This window comes from Pelmatolapia mariae, linkage group LG17 (assembly GCF_036321145.2).
Source record: "Pelmatolapia mariae isolate MD_Pm_ZW linkage group LG17, Pm_UMD_F_2, whole genome shotgun sequence".
Taxonomy (NCBI): domain Eukaryota; kingdom Metazoa; phylum Chordata; class Actinopteri; order Cichliformes; family Cichlidae; genus Pelmatolapia; species Pelmatolapia mariae.
The window spans coordinates 14,857,183-14,872,741 of record NC_086242.1 but is presented as its reverse complement, the minus strand read 5'-3'; the positions used below and the strand labels follow the sequence as shown (position 1 = coordinate 14,872,741).

The 15,559-nt window shown below is 44.2% G+C and overlaps 1 protein-coding gene across 4 annotated transcripts in view; it reads left to right on the top strand.

Annotated features, from left to right (window-relative positions):
• kmt2e (lysine (K)-specific methyltransferase 2E) overlaps positions 1-10,988 on the top strand; it is a 29,341-nt gene extending 18,353 nt beyond the window's left edge. Inside the window, exons 12-25 of one of the 4 annotated variants that reach the window (XM_063460835.1) lie at positions 30-282; positions 1,127-1,225; positions 3,254-3,325; positions 3,833-4,018; positions 4,220-4,546; positions 4,653-4,952; positions 5,586-5,736; positions 5,903-6,129; positions 6,217-6,273; positions 6,540-7,073; positions 7,379-7,635; positions 7,757-7,836; positions 8,473-8,552; positions 8,720-10,988. In XM_063460835.1, coding sequence (XP_063316905.1) covers positions 30-282; positions 1,127-1,225; positions 3,254-3,325; positions 3,833-4,018; positions 4,220-4,546; positions 4,653-4,952; positions 5,586-5,736; positions 5,903-6,129; positions 6,217-6,273; positions 6,540-7,073; positions 7,379-7,635; positions 7,757-7,836; positions 8,473-8,552; positions 8,720-9,766 — 3,670 coding nt within the window. In that variant the 3' untranslated portion in view covers positions 9,767-10,988. The remainder of the gene's footprint in view (positions 1-29; positions 283-1,126; positions 1,226-3,253; positions 3,326-3,832; positions 4,019-4,219; positions 4,547-4,652; positions 4,953-5,585; positions 5,737-5,902; positions 6,130-6,216; positions 6,274-6,539; positions 7,074-7,378; positions 7,636-7,756; positions 7,837-8,472; positions 8,553-8,719) is intronic. The other 3 variants (XM_063460837.1, XM_063460836.1, XM_063460838.1) reach the window with 3 other exon arrangements.
• The last annotated feature ends 4,571 nt before the right edge of the window (positions 10,989-15,559 follow it).

The following is a 15,559-nucleotide window of genomic DNA, read 5'->3' as shown; positions in this document are numbered from 1 at the left end:
TGTTTTGGGTTTTTTGTTTGTTTTTCTAGTAAATACAAGGTGGACTGTGCCTGTGTGAAGGGGAACCAGGAGTGCCCGGTGCTCAAGCACAACCTAGAGCCCACAGAGAACCTGGGTTCTGGAGGCAGACGCAGAGGGAATCGGAAGGACAAGGAGTTGGCACGGGACGACCAGGCCCAGAACCAGAACGTGGGTTTGGATGGCGAGGGGAAGGGCAAGAACATAGGCGACAGCAAGCAGAGAAAACTCTCTCCTCTCCGCCTCTCCATCTCAAACAACCAGGCAAGATTACTTTTTAATGTACGGTGCACAAAATACGCCTGGTGTCAGTCACCCTTTTTAACACTTCTTCAACTTCTTAATTTAGATTTATTTTCTGTTAAAATGCACTCACCCTTATAGTCCATGCATGTGGTTTAGTTTGGTCTGTGCATGTGTTTTCCATTGTTAGTCACTCTTTGTTATTGTACATCCTGTTTAGTTCCCTCCCTTTTTTTGTTTTTTTCCTCTCCCATCATCCCTGTTATGCATCCACTTTTGTCCCCTCCCAGCTAATTTTTTTTCCTTATATAGACCAGATCTTACTGCACTTTTGTGCCACTGGTCTGGCAGAGATGTGCAGTAGTAACACAAGCAGAGGCGCCGACGGTAACAAAAGTCTCATTTGTTATCGGTTGTGGAAATTATTTTAGAGTTCATGATTCAGGAAAATCTTATTTGTGACTTGAAAATTTGGTTTAGAAACGGGTCCCATTTGAATTAGAAAGGACTGCCTCAGGCTTTCAGAAATGCAGAAACATGAGTAGACCTGTCCCAGTAAGACATAGGAGGTTTTAATATCACGGCGCTATGATGATACCCAATGGACATGACAATATTCAAGCTTCTACACCAATAATTTAATAAGGGGGTGCTAATAAAGTCATAACTTTCAAGAAGGCCACTTAGCAGTTGTGTAATGTGCACAGACCAACCACCTATCTCAACGTATCTTTAAAAAGTTCTTCCTCAGCCTCTCCCTCACCTCACCTCTCCTCCACTCTTACCTGTCTCCTTCTAGTCTGTAGCCAGACTGAATGATCAGCCATGATAAAGCGCCATACCCCGCTCTCCCCTCCTCTTACAGGATCCTGAGTTATTTGAGGATCTAGAAGACAAAACCTCCGTTAGCAATGAAGTAGAGATGGAGTCAGAGGAGCAGATTGCAGAGAGGAGGAGGAAGATGGTAAGTGTGCCGAGCTAGGGGCTACAGCTTACCCCCCTCCCCCGCTGCCGTGCTACCACCCAGCAGAAAGAGCAAAAATAAAAATAAAACTGTCCCCTGTTGCTCTGGGTGTGGACTTAACTATTTGTCTGCTAAGGGCTTGGATAGGAGCAGCTGTCTTCTACCTCTCCTCCATAAAACCAGCCTCCTCCTTCACCATTCATCTACTGCTAGTGCTCCCACTATTATCGGTGCCTCTGTTGCTGTTTTGTTCAAACCCGCTGTGCTTTCCCTCCTTTAGCTTTGACTTTTCCCCTTTTCTCACAGCGCTGAGACTTTGTGCTTGTCTGTCATTACGCTTATTTTCCTCATTTGTTGCCTGTTTTTTCTTTTTTGCCCCTTCATGTGAGAACATGAACAGGCCTGCAGTGCCGCATGCCTGTTGACAACCTTGCCGGTGTATTGTCTCTTTATGCACGCTAAAACTATCCCCCAGTGTGTATTACAGTTTGAGTAGAGCTCTCTTCTCACCTTCATTGTAGCCATGAGATTGAAATGGCCTGTTACGGGTTCAACCACTCTCTCTGCCAAATGGTCGTATGTCCCCGAGAGATGGGATCAAACACACACACACAGGAAATTACCCTGCAGTCAGCTCCGTTTCACATGGTAAACCCAAGGTGTAAAGCGCTGACTCATCTTTGGCTAAGGTACAGTTCTTATAATTCGCCAGAGAGATGGATGGATAGATGGAGGGAGTGACTGCAGAGGGTAGAGCCCTGTTGCCGGGGCCTTATTGACTCCGGGAGATCCAATAAACTGCCTTCTATGCAACATGGCATAAGAGGGCACCCTGCTCGAGCAAAGAAGCATACATTTGCACACTGACGGTCACAAGCGTAGTAGGGTGTGTGTGGACATTTTTAAATCTGTGTGGTGGAGATGCTGCATGGTAGAGAAATATCTTGCCTGCTTAAGCTCTTACTGAAAGTTCTATTGGTGGAAAGGGCATCCTGGGTTTATGTTTTGTCTTCCTACTACCCCAGCTCTTTAGATATTTTATGTATTCTAACACTTCACCCTTGGTGTTCTGTTACCTGTGGGAAGAGTCAAAATGCGAAATCATTGCTAACATGGGCTCCCCCTTTCTTTATATTTTTGTTAGGGCTCCTTTAACTTAGCCTCTGTGATAGAAGTTGGAATATACAAAGAAACTGGACATTTAAAAACAACCCTTTACTACCACCGCGGTTTGTTCTTCCTCCTTGTGGGGAACTCCGCTATTGTTTCCTTTACTACTCGAGCCAAACTTCAACCGATCAATATTCTGCCTACATACAGCATCATTGCCATTGGTGCCACTGTTTGCTTTTTGTAGGGCTGCATGCAAACACATTTGGTTGAAGTCCAGTAATTCACAACCAGACAAGCAGGACCTTAAATCTCACTTTAAAGATCAAGATTTTAAGAAAATGTCAAATTATGTGCTGTGACTCTCTTTGTGAGATGAGTGTAATAAGCTGCTGGTCAGTGATTTTAGTGAATGCCCAGCTTTTGGTAGAAGGAATTAAGAGACCTGTGCCTTTTTAATGTCGTTTATTTATTTATTTATTTTTGTAAAACTTAGTTCTTAGGAAATTCTGTGAAGATTTTGGTTTACAGCAGGAGTCCTGCTATGAGACATTGTTCCTAAATTTTTGAATACTTGTCGACGCCTTATCTTTGGAAGCCAAAGCTCCAAAGAGGCCACAAGTGGAATTGCATGACCTTGAGGTCTTAGACTATGGGTTTGGAGTGGCACCAATGTTTTTCTCACTGCTGTGAAAAGGGCCATTACATCCTGGCATTGTTAGTGCATTCCTGAAGATGCTCTATAGTTGTAAATATCCTGCATAGTGTTATTGCGTATTACCAGGTAACCTTAGCGCTGGAAAAATTTCACCAGATGATTAGAGATCCTTTAGTCCAGTCATGTCCATTTTTAGTGAAGCCTTGTTTAGGTGGGACATGTCTCTTCTAAACTGGGCTGTTTCTTTATTAAACATTCAGGCCAACCCAGCGGAGCAGTCCCATCTACCTGTCGGGGCGGCTTCGTGCTGGAGGGGACTGAAAATCAAGGAGGTAAACTTGACCCATACATGGCCAACCCCACCCATCTACCAACCTCGTAGTGGTGATTGAGTTAAAAGCGTACTAACAGTCCTGTCTTTACAGCAAACTTTAGCCTATGCAGGCAAAAAAAATAATAATTATTTTTTTTCCCAAAGGTGTGTTTTGAGTAATGATGGAGTGCTTTGTTTTTGGTGGAGGTAGCTATGGTTTCTTTATAAGGACCTGGGGAAATTTATTTGCGTACAAGCTAAATTAAAACACCTTGTTCTCCTACATTTTTCTCTCACTCCAATCTCCTCTTTTGGTTGCTCTTATTGTGAAAGTGAAGGGACATTTTTTTTCTACTTGGCTCTGCATATGGCACTCTGCACTCAGATAGAAATGCTTTTCGCTGCGTAGCACACATTAACCAGTTGCACCGCTACCTCTGGGGAGTAGTACTCCATGAACTAATCTATGCGCACTCTCTTCCTCTCCCTCACCCCTCCTCCATGCCCCACATCTAACCCTCTGCAGACACGAGAGGAGAGGAAGATGGAGGCCATCCTGCAAGCCTTTGCCCGAATGGAGAAGAGAGAGAAACGACGGGAGCAGGCGCTGGAGAGAATCGGCAGCATAAAGTCCGAGGTTGGGGGCCGCAGTGACATTAAGGAGGAGCCTCCAGCCACACCAGAGACAGCAGATTCGCCAGCTGTCATGCAGGTCAGAGCACAGATAAAAAAACAAAACAAAAAACTTTACTTTTATTTATATTTTAATTGATGTTGGCACAAATGCTTCTTCTGAGCTGTACTATAAAAAATGTGCGTTTTTGTTTGGAGCGAGCTATTGTCAGATTTTTAAGAGATTTATGTATTCAAATGTGATGTTATTGAACTCTAAAATGTGTTCTTTTTTTTATAGCCACTCCTGGAAGTAAAAGAGGAGCCAGGTCTAAAGCCAGCCAAGGTTAAAGGCACGAGGAACAGGAAAAGTTTCTCAAGAAATCGCACTCACATTGGGCAACAGCGGCGACGAGCTCGCACCATCAGCACTTGTTCTGACCTGCCTCCCAGCTCTCCAGCTGAGTCTGTGGAGCCTGTGACCAATGAAGCCCCTGAAGGAGAAACACCCACTGTGCCAGAGCCGGAGGCCATCTCCACACAAGCACCCGACACCAGTCCTCCGCACAGCAGCTCACCTGCACCTGACAGAAACCGAACAGGGAGCAAGAATTTCAAAACAAAAAAGGTACAGGCACATGTCTAATTCTGCATATGAAACATATTCGTGGCTTTTTAAAAAATGTTCAGGAACCCTTTAGAATTTTTACATCTTCTCAAACTCTTTTCCACAGCACTTTGTGAATGAGTGGGTAGGCGAGAAACAGCAGGACCGTGGTGCTGTACGAACACCAGAACCAGTCCCAGAAAGGCCGCTGAGAATAAGCAGTGACCCTGAAGTGCTGGCCACGCAGCTCAACGCCCTGCCAGGCCTGGCCTGCTCCCAGCAGGTCTACAGCACGCCCAAACACTATGTCCGCTTTTTGTCCCCGTTCTTGGCAAACCGCAGCCCCACATCTCCTGGGGTCCCCACCGGGAGACGGCGTTCCCGAGAACTACCCGAAATGCCACCAACCACTGGGTCCTGCAAGAAGGTACAGACTTCTGCTTTTTAAAGCAATCCTGCATTTCTTTGATGCTCATGGAAAAAAACTTAAACAGCTAGATTTGGAAAGTAGATCTTTGTTTACATAGGAAATTACTAAGTTTTCCCAAAATGCCACAGCCTTTGAATTTCTTCCATTCTTTGTTAATTTCGTCTCCATGAATGCATCAAAAAGTTTCCAGTGAGATGAACTCATTTGAAGTCGCCCAGAATATTATCGAGGGACAGGACTGTCACTGTTTAGCTGCTTTATTTAGAAGCTTCCTTTAATAAGTTGCTGAATTTATATTCTCCTTTACTAAAGTGCTTCTAGAAGCAGAATTTATCATTCAGCAGCTATCTTGTTAAAACCTATAGGTACTTAATTTTGCCCCTATCTAAATGAATAGGGAGAGGTTGTTGTTGGTTTTTTTTGTTTTGTTTTTTTAAGCTTGAAATTAGAAACTTCTTCTCTCCTTTTACACAGCATCTAGGTAACTTGATTAATACCATGACCATTTAGGTTAGTTTCTATATTTTTATTACAATATTAAGTAGATATACCTGCCACCAGATGTTTGAAACTGTTGTGAATGTCTCCTGTGCACTCTTTCTCTTTGTTATAATGGCTCTGTTTTTACAGCGATGGTTGAAGCAAGCTCTAGAGGAGGAAGGCTCCACCAGCCCAGGCAGACGGCCAAGTCTTCTCATGCCCGGTGAAGGCCCCCTCAGCCCCTCCGTTAACGGAGACTCAGACAGCCCCCTACCCTATAATGGCACCTGCTCGCTACCAGGTAAGTCTGGGTTCGAACTGATCCATCTAATGCCACTTAAACTACAAACCTAACAAAGAAAATTGTCTATTTATTCAATGATGGTAAAGGAAACCAGTCTTAATAACTTTAAATAATCAAGCCAACTTTAAATCATAGATGCCACGCTCATTTTGACATCTTGCAGAGTTGCCCACTCCTTTGAAAAAGCGACGGTTGAGTCCTTTGGACGCTTGTATGTCTGAGAGCTCAACGCCCTACGGTTCCCCTTGTGCCACGCCCACCCGGACAGAACAGTCGGAGACGACGCTGACACCAGCCTTAATGGCCACCCCTCCACGTCCCCGAACAGAGGAGCCAAGCACGGAGCCCTTGCCCACCACCCCGACGCCAACGCTTAATGCCCCTCAGGAGGTAAAGCTGTGTTTATGCATGAGCCTGTGAACGTTACATGTTTACATGAGGAAGAAAAAGTGGCTAAGTGTGTTTGTGGTTGCACAGAATGAATCTTCAGGGGAGAACTCACCAGAGGTCAACCGAAAACCCTGTGTGCAGGAGGTAAGATCATACCTCTAATATATTTAATTTGGAAATGACTTTAACCATCAGTCTCCCTCAGTTCCAGTACTATACTATTTGAAAATGTGATAGTATTGCTGTAATAGTTTTCTATAATAAACCCGCAATAAAAATGTGCAGCTACATCCAAACATAAACCAGTAATCCAAAACATAATGTCATTTAAGTCTGTTAAGCAGACATGTTCTTAGTGTTATACCTCATCAGTGTTCATGTTGTGTATTCATCCCTTGCTTCTCACCCAGGCCGATCGTCCTCCTTCGTTGGCGTCCTCTCCCTGCATCAGGGTTCCTAGTTCAGATGGACTCCCGTCAGAAGCCAAGGTGTCAGTTCCAGAGAGTCCACAGCCTCCACCTGCTGAGTCGGTGGACTGTGGAGAGGACAGGCCTGATAGTGGGGGTGTAGAAGGCACCAGTGAGGCTCCCTTATCTACAGAAGCATGTGCTTCCTCTTATTCTGGCTGGATAAAAAGCCCAGAGAGGGGCCCGACTGGACCAGCTGGCCTGAACTTCTCTCCAGTCAATTCAAACTTAAGGGACCTCACCCCCTCCCACACTCTGGAGCCTCTGGCAGCCCCCTTCAGGCCTGAGGCTGCAGCAGGACCCTCAGCAGGAACGGGGTCACTGGTTGGCTCCCAGCCCTCGTTTAGCGAAGGCCAAGGGCAGCTCTTTCACCCCGGCTCTGAGGAGGGAAGTTCTCTCGGCTTCTCACGCTCGCTGAATGGGGACAGCGCTGGCGACGGAGGAGGCTCGGCACAGAACCCCCCACAGAAGAAAAAGGTGAGATTACTGGACCTATAGAGATGAAAAAGAAGCTATCTGAAAACACTAAATGGCCCTTAATGAGATTGTAAATGCATTTTGCCCCCAGACAGTTTAACCAAACAGTTAATTAGTCAACAGTCTGGAAAAAATAATTAGTTACTTATATAATCTGCAGAGAGAGTACCAATACATTGTGAACAAATGAGGTTGGCAGCGGGACTCCAGAAGTATTGATGCTTCCAAAGGTTGAACTATTCTTCTTCAAATGCTGCCCTCTACTGGTTTGACTTAATGTTTTTTGTGGTTCTGCTTCTTCCCAGGTTTCCCTGCTAGAATACCGTAAGCGTCAGCGCGAAGCCCGTCGCAGCGGCTCCAAGACCGAGTGCAGCTCTCCCGTTTCCACTGTGCCGCCTCTAGCTGTGGACGCCTTCTCTGTCTCTCTAGAGACCACCAGCGAGCCTCCTCTACCTCCTGCTTCCACGGCTCTCTCCAACACCACCACCGCAGCTTTAAGAGAGCCACAGACAAACGAGGAGGCAGAGTCCACCGGAGAGAAGGAGGGAGGAGAAGGACAGTGGTGTGTGCTTTAATGTGTTGAAATGATAACTACAGAGAAATGTGTAAACAGAAAAAAAAGCTCTGCATTCATGGTAGCAAACCTTAGTACATAAAGTCTTCTTATTGATGTTTCACTTCAGGACATCGTCGACTTCTGTAGAGCAGGCCCGAGAGCGCAGCTACCACCGAGCTCTGCTGCTCAGCAAAGACAAAGACACAGGTAAGAAAACGGAAATCGTACGTGTGAGGATGGAGAAGCAAACCCTATATGTTACAGCCTACCATGGGCAGAAGCTCCTCGTGCATGTACAGAAGCGCCCTTAAGCCTTTTGTAATAGTAGTTGATCATGTTTACTGACAACATTTTTCAAGGAACCAGCACCCAAAATACCTGTAGCAGTTTGAGGGGTGTGCTGCTGTAGTACATGAACACTGTAGTTACCCTATTTCCCTATTTTTTTAGTTTGTTTGTGAGTGAAGTGGTGGTGAGTGCTTTGTTTCTTTGTGAGAGTAAAATGAGTTGGAATTTCTTTTTGCAATATGAAGGCAGCTGGTTTGAACCCTGTGCAGGAAATCCTGGAATAATAAAGTAATTTGTTTTCTCATAACCTGAATTAAACAATCTGGATTTAATTAAAGAACTGTGTGCCATTCTTTGTTGAATGTTTAAGTGTGTTTTGAGTGGCTTGTGGTTAAATTTATTTGTATTGAAATGCTTTTTACTATCAATGTGTTGCAAGCATTTTAAACCATGCATGAATGGTCATACAACCAGATCTGTCTCCATCAGAGCTGTTTATATTTGACATGTTTCTTTTTTATTTTTTTAAATGATGATCTGTTTTGTATTTTTTAGATGGTGAGACAGAAGGTGGAGATACGCCTTCGATGAGGGAGTGTGCATCTCCGAGTGTCCAGAAGACGCCGACCCACACAGTGAGTTGACGTCAGGCTATCATCACCAGTTTTATTGCCAGTTTATTTTTATTATTATTTATTTTATTAAATTTAATTAATTTTAGTCATGTTTGCTGTTAAAGTTTAATTGATTAAATTGATTAATTTGACTCATCTCTGCTTACTTTTGTCCGTCTCCTCTGCAGCCCTGTTCTCCTGGCCCTCTTGTCCAACCTTCTGGTCGGCCATCGAAGGAGGAAGATGGCGATGGTCAACCTCGGACGCCAAATCTGACCAGCCAGCCGACAAGCAAGCCGACAGGACCCAAATCGGCCCCGCTAACACCGACAAAGCTGCACCCCACCCCGTTACCCTCCTCACCAGTCCACTACCCTGGATCGTCCCTCCTCCACTCTCCAAAGCCTCAGGCTCAGGGTTCGCCCTATCGCAGCCAGAGGGCGCTGTTCTCTGCCCAAACTCAGAACCAACCACAGCCCCAGACTCAGACTGGGCCCAGTGCTTTTCCGCAGTATAATACACAGAACACTCCACCGCCACCACCCCCTCCACCGCCAGCACCGCCTGTTTCCACAGCCTATTTTCCAAGCCAGAACCCCTCACCTGCTGGACCTTTCCCTGGGTTTAAACCCTCTGTCACGCCGCCCTATCCTCCAGGCTCTCAGCCCCTGATGCAGACTCTTCCCCACAGCGTGCACTATCAGAGTTCAGCTGCTCCTCCGCCGCCACCTCCTCCGCCTCCACACCCGATGCCTGGCCCCACTCTGCTACATGTCAACCTGCAGCCACCTCCCATCCAGCAACATCAGCTCATGATGACAACTGCACCTCCTCCACCTCCTCCCCCACAGGGTCAGACCTCCCAACAGCAGCAGCAGCCGCCTCCTTCAGGAGGCACCCTGTTGTCACTTACCCCTCCGCCACCACCTCCTCCGCCTCCTCCAGCCCCCTCTACCAACACCCCAATGCAGCCCCACCACTATCAGAACTTAGGGGGGTTTCAGCCGGCACTGATGCACCCTGGTGCTGCAGCGAACTCTTCAGTACCCCCATCCTCCTACCCCCCACCCCTTCAGCAGACCGGACTGCCTCCACCTCCGCCACCTCCTCCCCAACAGACTCAACAAGGCCAGTCTCAGGCCGCTGCCTCCCAGATGCCTTCTGGGACTCGTGGAGCTCCTGCATCCTCGACCCCCTTCCACAGCTCGGGGTACCTGAGCACAGGGTGGCACTGACCCGCCCCTTCTTGCTGCCGGTGTCTGGCAGCCCCTGAGAACTCATCGTGAGGGGGCATGTACCATACGCTGTAGATACGTTTTCTATGTACCTGTACACATGGCCAGTGGAAAAACAGCTGATTGTGGGATAAAAGGGTACTTTTTAAGAAAAACAAAAAAGACATAAAATTTTAACAAAAAAGGACAGTGAAATAAATCTTCAAGACAGACTATAAAAATAGATGATTCTCCCCGGTGCTCATAGCCCTTTTCTCTCTGGCCTCCATGTTTGTTTTTATAATACCCTTCCTGTGATGGAGAGGAAGGATCTTTGTTCTGTGTCTTGTTTGGACTCCCGTTGTAAGGCACTTTGTTTATCAATGGACATTCCAGCCTATATCCTTCCTCTTCCTTTCCCCTTTGTCAGTTAAACATTTTACTTCCTCTTCTCACTCATCTGTTGTCATCTCTATACACCATTTATTTGTTTTAATCTAGTGGTTCATTATAGCGCAGAGAAAGCTCTTTTTGTATAGAGAAGAAGAAAAAAAGACAAATATTTTTTTTATTCCTCTGTCTGACAACAAATATCTGTTCACCGCTGCAGATTCAGAAAAAAAAAGAAAAAAAAAAAGACCAGTTTCGGGGAAACCTGCCTCACTGCCACAGGAGGCCGAACTCGTTTGTGTGTGTGAGTGTGTTTCAGTGTGTGTGGCTGCTTAGATAAGCAAAGCGTGCGTGAGATTTCATGTAAAAACGAGTGTCTTCTGAGGTAGGCTGGGTGGTCTGGCCCACAGGTAGGACGTTAGCGGTTTATTTTTGAATATCAATGGTTATTTGTAGAAAATGTAATTTAATGTATAGGTGGTTACTCCAGCTTTCACCAAGAACAGGTTGTACATATTCGCTTTTTTTTTTTTTCTATGCTTGTACAATTTGCTCCCATACTGTTTATTTTTTTTCTTTTTGTTTTGTTTTTTAAATATTGTTGTAAATACAAACGCTCTTCTTGGCAAAGCTGAATGTTTCTGTGACTGTAGCATTATTTTTATTTTATTTTAACCCCCTCCACCCTCCCATCCTCAACTATTCAACTTGGTCTTTTTTTTTTTTTTTTTTTTTTTTTTTTAAATCATTTGTGTGTGTGAGTGTATGTTTGTGTGGAGGGGAGAGACTCACAGACACTGCACTGGTTGGCTATTTTCATGGTTCATTATAATAAATCACTGTAATGACAGTTTTACACCACTTGTCGTGACATTTGTGCCGTCGTCTTTGCTGCCGGCTGCTTTGACAAATATCCGCTCAGATTGAAATCATCCAAGGACAGCAGAAAACTGAGGCTGAGAGGTAATAATACTGTCCACCTACAGCACATTTATAATCAATATCCAAACACTGTTACTAGTTAAACATTGGAACGTACTAGGAAATCTTTAAAGTTGGACTATAATTATAGGAATGAAAATTTATTGGGGTTAACTGTGTGCCATTATTTTCCCCAAAATGAGTTTCGTTGTAAATTAAATTAAATTTAATTAATAATCTTTGGCAAGTTGTTTAATTGTATAGATATGTTGAGAGTACATCCTTTTTCTGCAGCATAGAAAAAGGAACATTGTTAGAAAGTGAAAATCAGAGGTGGAACAGAATTAATAGAAAATAACTTTTTTTTTTTTTTTTTTTTTTATTCATATCATTGTAAAATTGATATCTGTAGGTATTTAACTGCTAGCTAGACAAAAGGCAAATTTGAAGATGTTATTTAGTGCTTAAAGTGGACTTATAGAATAAAGCGAAATAGGATTTTCAAAATCATGCAATAGGTGCAGCCAACAAAACACTCAGATAAGTCTGATTCCTGGTAACCTTGACCTCAAGGTCAAAAGTCAGGTTTTCTGAAAATCTTGTGACTGAGATCATTCAAACATGGCAATGTAATTCTTTTCAAATTCATACCACAGGTGCATCTGCATTGGCAGTGTTGTCAACTGTACCAGTACCACTGACAACAACCATCGTGCTTAACAGTTCATACGGTGTTTAGGTTTAAAACCCTCATCTTTAAGGTCGTTATACACAGAGCAGTGACACAAAGATCCAAACTTGTATAATAAGTATATAAATGCAGTGGGGGCGGGCAAGTCAACATCAAGCCATTATTAGCTGGTCCTGATGTTTCTAAGCAAGAAAAAAACTAAGACACTAAGATTTTGGGTTTATCCTTCATCTCAGGAGAAGGCAGCAGCAGGGAGAATTTCATGATTTGATCCAGTAGGTGAAGCTGAATCACGACCGCTTTCATACATATTTCAGCATGTCAGTGGGGTAGTCTGAGCTCATGTAGGGAGAGCTGGAACCACCAACTCCAGTTGACCCGGAGCAGCGTCTAGCTGTGCGTCTGAGTTTAAATGATGGTATTTTACCATTTCCAGATCATTGTATATTCAGTACTGATGCACGTTTTCATCTAAGAGTGCACTTGTTGCCAAATGCAGTGGTCCAATTGGCTTCAAATTCATCCTGCAAAATAACACAGTCTGTTGTGGGATTAAAGAAATTATTTGGAATAGGTCTAAAGTAGAGTCCAAAAATATGTGTAATGCATGAAATATCACACATCGGTGTGGAAGAGCCTTTATAGAGTAGCTGTGCATCATTCACACTTCAAATTAATCCTTATTTTTCTTGTAGTGGGCGTTGTTGCATCACCCCTCCTCTCCCTGTAAGCTAACTTTCTTTTGATTGGCTGCCACTTGCAAATAAAAGGTGTGGAGCAGGAGTAGATGACCTTATTGGCAACAATGACATTTGTCAAAGAGTGGAAAAAATGATACTGAACATTTATAGCAGCCCAAAGCCTCCAGCAACATATATATGACCAAAAATAAGGAAAGGCACTCCCTTGAGGAAGGTCTAACAAGGATTTCTTTACACACCTAATGTTAGCGGGTGGGGATGGCTTTGTCCTCCAGAGAGTAAATGTTTATTCAGCTCAAAGTAAAGTTAAGAATAAGAGAAACTGACCCAAGTGAGATCACATGGAGCTGAGATGTCATAAAAAGGTCACCGTATAGAGGATGGACCCTTCTGATTTAGGGCACAGTGTGGCTTTACTCTGAAGTCATCCTGCCCTTGTAGCGGTTCCAATAATAGCAACACCGTCTATATTCATCCATCCATCCAATTTTGCCTTGAGTGTATAACGAGCATTACGGCCTCATGAGGCACTATAGTGATTAGGCTTTAGTCTCTGGTTGAAACAAAATAGCCAATAATGACTCATAACTTCCTCTAACAAAGAGACTAATCTTCCCTCTAAGAGGTGTACAGCCCCCTGAAGGCTGTTAGGATTCATGTGAGCAGATGGCTGTGCACATGTCTTGATTTTAATCAAGTAGCTGGTGTGCATGCCAAAAATTATATCCCCCCCCCCCCCCCCCCCCCCCCTTAATGATTATGATGCTGCCTCTGCCCTTCACAGTGTTTTGGAAGTGAGGGTGACAACCAGTACTCACATGTGAGTTCTCAGTTTGCTGCACATTTAGACCTACAAGTCATTACCCATCACAAAAAAGGATATAAAAGCAGTTTTTTACAACTTTGTGAAACTTTAAGATCTTTCAACAGTTATCCATCAATCCATCCATTTTCTCCCACTTATCTGGGCTTGGGTCATGTGGAAAGCAGCCTAAGCAGAAAAGAACAAGCCTCCTTCTCCCCAGCTACCTCCAGCTCATCTGGTGGAGGTGTTTCCAGGCTAGCCTTCTCCAAGTAGGATATGCCTGGAAAACCTCACCTAGGAAGCATCCTGGTCTGATGCCCTAACCACCCAAGCTGACTTCTTCTGATATTGAGGTGTGTACTCTAAGTCCCTCCTATTCTATTTCTAAGGCTGAGCCTAGCCACCCTAGCTCATTTCCACTGCTTATATCCACCTATATTAACCTCATTCTTTCAATTAGACTGCTCAGAGCGTGTGACCACAGGTGCAAGTAGGAACATGGATCAATGAACTATAATCAAACTTAGACTTCATATTGCCAGATCTGAACACAAGCGATGTTCTGTACTGGATGTCTGTGCAAACCAAAGTTTGTCCATAACAGCCATGTTCGAACATAAGACTGTAGATAAGTGCACGTGGCACTAGGATACCCTAGACCACATTTTGTGTCCATTTTGGAAGCATATCATCAGATCTGTGGCCATATGTTCTGGACCCTTGGTTGAAGAAAGGTGTTGAGCTGTCAAATGATCTGTCAAGTGGTGATGAGTTGGATCAGGTGGTGGAGGAACGCCTGGCAGAGATCTTCAACCCTCACCTTGGGCAGAACTTTAAGTACATTCAGAGGAAGACTGGGGACAGTCTGGGGTCAGAACGGACCATGTTCAGGGCCCCCTTCACCTCCATGAAGGTGCTGCACTGAGCTGTGGCTGCATGGTGGTTGGTGCCTGAGCGAGACTGTTCTAGCGGGCTTGGTTAGCCTGTGGGACTTCAGAGGCAGCCGATAACTATGGGCTCAAAATGTGGTCATAAATATTTTGTACTTGTAAATCAGGATTTGTATGTGTAAAAAGAATTTGTGTGTGTGTAAAAAAGATTTGTATGTGTAAAAAAGATTTGTGTGTGCGTAAAAAAGATTTGTATGTGTAAAAAAGATTTGTGTGTGCGTAAAAAAGATTTGTATGTGTAAAAAAGATTTGTGTGTGTGTAAAAAAGATTTGTATGTGTAAAAAAGATTTGTGTGTGCGTAAAAAAGATTTGTGTGTGGACTTAGCCAAAAATCCCCTGCAAGTTACACGTACGAATTTTGACCCTATTTTTCTTCCTTTCATCTGATTGGTCAATGTCATGTCAATCACAAATGTAACAATCCAATCAGAGAACAAATGGGTTTGGCTGTCGGAGGGACGCTTTTTTTGAACTGCAGGTCTTTGAAGGGAATAAATGCCCTTTTACATGCCAACCCAGCGTTTTCCTTCATCACCACGAAGGAAAACAGTCTGTGGTCGTCTGAGTTTGGTGATTTTTGTGTCACAGGTCTATGTGCTTAATACAGGGACTTCCACAGCCTTTTCAACAGCGCTGCGGACCGCGGGGGGCGGGCAGTGTTTTGGAAATGACAGTCTTCATTACAAAGCTTTCTTCCTTATGAATTAGCATACATGTTTTTATTGAACATTTGAAGAACTAGCAAAAAAAAAAAACCCAAACTCTTGTAGAGGACATAAAGTCAGAGATAGAAACGACAAGGAGCAGGTGCAGCTAGTACAGGTAGAGCTGCTGCAAAAACCCACAGAGCTCAGCAGCCAGCGCAACAAATTCTGGATCCTTTGCTTTTAGTTAGCAGTTAGCATTAGCAGCACATCCTGTGTCCGATGTGAAAGGACTTTTATGCTGCGCACTGTGACTCACAGCAGTGGTCCCGGGTCAGCCCTGACTTTGTGTTAAACTAATCCTAAAGTAATGATGGTATTTCTAACCACTGACATACCACAACTTTATCCTTTCAACAGCTGCTGAAAGTTAGCGGACCTAGCTGCTATCGGATATTTATATAGAGATCCTCCAGCTTCAAACTGTATTACCCTTCAAGGACCTGCATTTCAAAAAAGTGCCCCTCCGACAGCCAAACCCATCTGTTCTCTGATTGGATTATTACATTTGTGATTGACATGACATTGACCAATCAGATGAAAGGAAGAAAAATAGGGTCAAAATTCGTACGTGTAACTTGCAGGGGGTTTTTGGCTAAGTCCACACACAAATCTTTTTTACGCACACACAAATCTTTTTTACACATACAA